The sequence below is a fragment of the Misgurnus anguillicaudatus genome, unplaced genomic scaffold (assembly GCF_027580225.2).
Source record: "Misgurnus anguillicaudatus unplaced genomic scaffold, ASM2758022v2 HiC_scaffold_29, whole genome shotgun sequence".
NCBI classification, from domain to species: domain Eukaryota; kingdom Metazoa; phylum Chordata; class Actinopteri; order Cypriniformes; family Cobitidae; genus Misgurnus; species Misgurnus anguillicaudatus.
The window spans coordinates 4,265,925-4,271,804 of record NW_027395279.1 but is presented as its reverse complement, the minus strand read 5'-3'; the positions used below and the strand labels follow the sequence as shown (position 1 = coordinate 4,271,804).

Here is a 5,880-nt window from a genome sequence, read left to right as displayed (position 1 = left end):
AATGATAGGAGAGGTTATGTGGTTTTAACTGGGACTAAGATAACATGAGATTTGTATGTCAGAGTTTGACATGGATTGAGCAAATTTGACATGGATTTACTATAGTTTAGAAAGTATCATATTATCTTATACAGTATACATACATACTTGTATAAGCAATAACATGGGTGCAAATATGTTACACTTTTGTAGCTATGGCTTCAGGAGATGTTTTTCTGCCTTAATGAACAAGCTGAAGTTTAATCATTCATCAAAAGGTGTTGTATATCTACATGCTGACATGGTCTTATATCAGCCCCCGTTCTTTCTTTGTTTTGGAGAATACCCCCCCCCCAAGGTTCACACAAGGTCCCTCCCTTCCTCTACCTGATATAAGTGTATGAATGAAACAGGCACACGTTCAGTGATTCCTGTGCAGAACAGACGCTCAGATTTAATAATGGCTGTTGTGGAGGCACTTCTGCAGTTTTCCAGCAGTGGTACATTACTGGCTGCCTTGCTTGTGTTTTTGGTTTTATATGTACTTTCATCCAACTCCAAATCTCACAAAGAAGGAAAAGATCCACCAGGACCCAAACCACTTCCAGTGTTGGGAAACCTGCTGACGCTGGACCTGGAAAGACCCTTTGATACTCTCTGTGAGGTGAGACATTTAAACAACAATAGGAGCATCATTTAGAGATTTCTTTACTCATGTTTTACTCTGTAACCTCCAGCTTTCCAAAACATATGGAAATGTATTCCAAGTGTTTTTGGGTCCCAGTAAAGTTGTGGTCTTGACCGGATATAAAACGGTTAAAGAGGCGCTCGTGAACCGAGCAGAAGAGTTTGGAGATCGATATATTCAACCTAGTTTCCAACTACTTGGTAAAAAAAATCATGGTAAGAAGAACTTAAATTTGCAGTATTCACTGTGTAGTTGATCATCTAGTGTACACATTTACAAGGGCAGAGTTTTGTGTTTGAGAGAAGTGATGATTAATGTGCATCTAATATTTTGAACATTTTAGCTCCACCTCTTTCTTTGTAATCAGTAACATTTAGTGTTCAATGTTCCAAACTATTTCTTTTACTTGATTGCATCATCTGGGTGTGTGGAGTGCACTAGGTCTGCATGTGTGAAGGTAATGTTCATACTTCAATACGTAAGGAATAATTGACGATGGGCCATTGAATTATATGAAAATAATGTACACTCAAAGAGCAATGCGTTACACCGCGGGTGTGCATTATTTTCAAAAAATTCAAAGGACTGGAGTCAATTATTCCTCTTCTACCACGGTTAACACAAACATTGCTCTGGTGCCTATTTTTATGACATTTGACAAGTTAGGTGTGCGGTTATCAGAAATTAATGCATACCCAATGAACATTTCTCAGCCAATCAGAATACATCATTCAACAGACCCGTGGTATGCATAATAGGGCACGTGTACCACTTTTTTCACTATGTAGATAAAGCTACAAGGGTCCAACATATGACATTTATACTACTTTGAGATGAATAAATACACCTGGGTAATCCTTATTGGTAGATTAGAGCAGAAAAGTCACTAAGTTATGGTTAATATTAACCTTAGTTTGTATGAAACATATTAACAAAAGTTAAATCCAACGTTATCTCATGGCAATTAGTACGTATTTTACGAGGTGGCTAATTCGTATTAATTCATATAACCACATTCGTAGATTTTTGAATGATTTGCCTTGACCCCTGTGACATTGGGGTTAGGGGCGGGGTTGGGTTTCGTTATTGTTTTTTATGATCATCGTAAGTTTTTGCGCGATTAACTTTGTATGAATTCATACGAATAGCCAACTTGTAAAATATGTATGAATTCTCGTGAGAACGGGCGGGTTATATCAGTACATCCAGTAGGCGTAATCCAGTCAAATGTTTGTGTTTTGATCAGGGATCCTCTCTGCCAATGGGGAGAGCTGGAAAGAGATGAGACGTTTCGCTCTGACTAACCTGCGTGACTTTGGGATGGGCAAGAGAGGATGTGAAGACAAAATCATAGAGGAAATTCAGTATCTGAAAAAAGAGTTTAAGAAATTTCAAGGTACTACAATACACAGCTGGACATCTGAAGTCATGCTCATACTTTATAAGATTCATTGAGAGAGTTTGTTTGTTTGTTTTTACAGGGAAAGCCTTCGATACAACTCGACCTGTGAACTACGCTGTATCAAACATCATCTCATCTATCGTGTATGGCAGCAGATTTGAATACACAGATCCTCGCTTCACAGCAATGGTTGACAGGGCAAATGAAAACGTTAGGCTTAGTGGATCTGTTTCTATGCGGGTATTCTTTTTTGTTAATTTTTTATAGACATCCCTTAAAACATCCTGCGACTCATGTTGTTTGTCTTTACTCTCTTTTGGTAGCTGTATAACATATTTCCATGGCTGGGTCCGTTCATGAACATCAAAAAGGTCATCATAACAAATGCTCTAAAAAACAGAGAGTCAATAACACAGTTGATATCTGAGCTGTTAGAGACCCTGAATCCACAGGACAGCAGAGGATTTGTTGACTCCTTTCTCATCCGAAAACAGAGCGATGAGGTATGGAAATACAGTGTTTTCTTCACATGCTATGTAGTTGGTGTTTTCATCTTTATGTAATGAAATACAATGACTAACACGGTGTATAACTCTGCCTCACATGGGCAAGGGCTGCCATGATGCCCTGTCACATGAACCACAAAAAGACATACAGGGCTAACAGGATCATGACAGTACTCCCCCCTTAAGGGACGTCTCCTGGTGTACCCAGGCAACATCAAAACATTACATAAACATGACAAAACAAAGACAAAGTCCAGAAGGCCCGACAGTGCTGGAGATCCAGACCCCCAAGACATGAAGCGGGAAGAATAGTCTCCGCAGAAGAGATGGGCTCAGGACCCAGCACGCTGACCAGGAAACCAGACATGAGACTCGCCATCCAGGAACCTTCTTGCGGGGCTTGCCGACTGGAACACTTCAGTGGAGCTTGCTGACCAGGCACATGTCCGCGGAGCTCGCCGACAAGCCACACGTCCGCGGGGCTCGCCGACCAGGCACACTTCCATGGGGCTCGACGACCAGGCACACTTCCATGGGGCTCGCCAACCAGGCACACGTCCATGGGGCTCGCTGATCATGCACACATCTGCAGGACTCGCTGACCAGGAAAACTCCCGCGAAGCTCACCAGGAACACAGACCACGTGACTCTCCACACAAAACAAGACAACAGTGATGGCTGCCATGACCCTGTCACATGAAACACACAAAAAGACATACAGAGCTGACAGGATCATAACAAATTATATCCAAGAAACATATGAAGGGCACTGCTCCCGTCGTCACCTCCAGTTTGGACCTGCGGCAGACTTTTAGCAGAGATACTTTAATTATGGAGATAGCAACCTTTGGTATTATTCCATTAGAAAACCCATAATGGTCAATTTGACTAGCATGTATCGCCTCAGTCAATAATGATCAGTAACATTTGTTGCGTGCAATCAGAGTGTTACGACAGTCAGTTACAGTTTACATTTTAAAGTTTTTTGCCAGAATTTAAAATTACATTTTACTCTGTTCCTCAAAAAATGGCCTCTTGTTTCCTTCCCTGTTTATAGCAGCATTAGCAGCAATTTTATGCTAAGTTTGCAGGCTTCTCTAGATAGGGTCTTTGCTTTCAGTATCCTAACCATATTTGAATTTACTGTATCGGACCCAATCAGATCCACTGCGGATGGCATTTCGTGCAGCTTTGCATTGGCAGCCAGACTCTTCTCGGATGAAGTTTTTCTCCTACTGTATGTGTTTTGCGCGGATGCCCCACACACATACACGACTTTCCTTTTCCCCCATTGTCAAGATTTAGTAATTTATGTGTTAATCGACATTTAATCGACGACATTTAACATCTCTAGTAGGACGTTTTAAGGAATCAGTCGCTTACACAAGCAGATGCAAGATGGGCTTATTTGTGTATATTGAAATAACCTGTTTAGATTTGTAATGTTTAATAGAACTTTGTAGTCTCTTATGGGGTTGATAAAATGAATAAATGTATTCTGTGTTTGTCAGAAATCCAACAAGAAGGACTCACATTTCCATCATGAAAATCTTCTCAGGTCTGTGGTAAATCTTTTCGTTGCTGGTACTGACACTACAGGAACAACATTGCGCTGGGGTCTGATGATTATGGCCAAATACCCTCATATCCAAGGTAAAAATACAGTACTTTATAAAAACGTTCATCAGTTTGGCTGAATTCATTTCTGAATAATGTGCTGTGTTTGTATACAGATCGAGTTCAAGAGGAGATTGACAGAGTGATCGGTGGACGTCAGCCAATGGTGGACGACAGAAAGAATTTACCTTACACTGATGCCGTGATCCATGAAGTACAAAGACTGGCCAACATAGTGCCCATGAATCTACCACATATGACAAGCTGTGATGTGAACTTCAATGGATATTTCATCAAGAAGGTCAGTCTAAAAGATATTTGTGTAATGAAGGCCAGCTAGTGTGTAAAAGTTTCCTATCTCAAGAGCTGCTATAGCGACAGATACTAAAGCCTTTAGTGTCCTTTTAAGAGCACCTGCCTCCCCACTACTAGTAGCCTAAAGTAGGAACACTTACAAGAGCAAAATCTTTACATGTTGTAATTTGGTCTTCTGTTTGTTTTCTAGGGTACCACTGTAATTCCTCTGTTGACGTCTGTATTAAGGGATGAAAGTGTTTGGGAGAAACCACACAGCTTTTATCCAGAACACTTTCTTGATGAGAAGGGCCAGTTTGTTAAGAAAGACGCTTTCATGCCCTTTTCTGCAGGTACTTTCAGATCTACACCAGACAAGAAGTTGTGCTTGCAGTACAGTATGTATAAATTTGAGAAATATTTCTCCCCCCTCAGGCCGCAGGATTTGTCTAGGAGAGAGTTTGGCCAGGATGGAGCTCTTTCTGTTCTTCACCTCCCTTCTTCAGATCTTCCGCTTCTCTCCTCCACCCGGAGTGTCTGGAGATGAACTGGATCTCAAGGGAATCGTTGGAATCACATTGAATCCATCACCACACAAACTGTGTGCTGTCCAGCGCTCCTGAATATTGATCCACATAGGGATCAGATTTAAGCACCAATTATACAAAATGCACATCATGTAAATATATATTGTAAATACTGAAAGAAAGTATTAGCCACAGTGTGCAAAGCTACTTTTATTGTATAAGCTACATTTAAGTATGCACCAGACTACTTTATATTTGCTCAGACATTTTGCTGAAAAGCAATTGAATAGGAAACTGAATTTATTTCCTGCAGTAATCTACACCTCAGCCAATGAATAGACTGACTGTAGAATCTCTATACTAATGCCGCATTCTAGGCAACCTGTAACCCCGTAAATTATGACTTCAAAGCCACGACTCACGACTCTGAACTGGGAGTACATCGATCTAGTACAGTATTCTTCAACCCTGGTCCTCGAGGACCCCTTCCAGAATGTTTTAGATGTCTCCTTAATTAACACACCTGATTTTACTCATTAGCTTGTTAGGGAGACATTCAGGAAGGAGGCTGATGAGTTGGTTCAGGTGTTTTAAATAAGGAGACATCTACAACTTTCTGGAAGGGGGTTCTCGAGGACCAGAACACTGATCTAGTACGAGTTCACGGGTGAGAAGTCACAGATTTGACTGCCGCTCCATTGCACTTTCACAGGTAGAAGGTTGGAAAAACACGGGTTACAGGTTGCCTGGAATGTGTCCTCCCAGTTCAGAGTTGTGTGGCATGGTTTTGATTTACGGGCTCAAAAACCTGCCTGGAATGCAGCATAATATTGTACTAGAATGCATACAAGGTTTGTGTACTAGCAA

At 41.1% G+C, this 5,880-nt stretch overlaps 1 protein-coding gene across 1 annotated transcript; it reads left to right on the top strand.

The window, feature by feature from the left end:
* The first annotated feature begins 383 nt into the window (after positions 1-383).
* LOC141362861 (cytochrome P450 2K1-like) lies at positions 384-5,453 on the top strand. Its single transcript, XM_073865119.1, has 9 exons — positions 384-643; positions 717-882; positions 1,914-2,063; positions 2,149-2,309; positions 2,393-2,572; positions 4,087-4,228; positions 4,309-4,493; positions 4,698-4,839; positions 4,922-5,453. Exons 1-9 carry the CDS (start codon positions 440-442, stop codon positions 5,107-5,109), a joined length of 1,518 nt encoding a protein of 505 aa, XP_073721220.1. The 5' UTR covers positions 384-439; the 3' UTR covers positions 5,110-5,453.
* Positions 5,454-5,880: the final 427 nt, after the last annotated feature.

Bases quoted from the DNA above. Each gene is read 5' to 3' on its own strand.
- LOC141362861 (XM_073865119.1), top strand. From the start codon at position 440: ATGGCTGTTGTGGAGGCACTTCTGCAGTTTTCCAGCAGTGGTACATTA. The intron at 2,064-2,148 runs GTACTACAATAC...TTGTTTTTACAG, and splicing joins AGAGTTTAAGAAATTTCAAG to GGAAAGCCTTCGATACAACT. The intron at 2,310-2,392 runs GTATTCTTTTTT...CTCTTTTGGTAG, and splicing joins GTGGATCTGTTTCTATGCGG to CTGTATAACATATTTCCATG.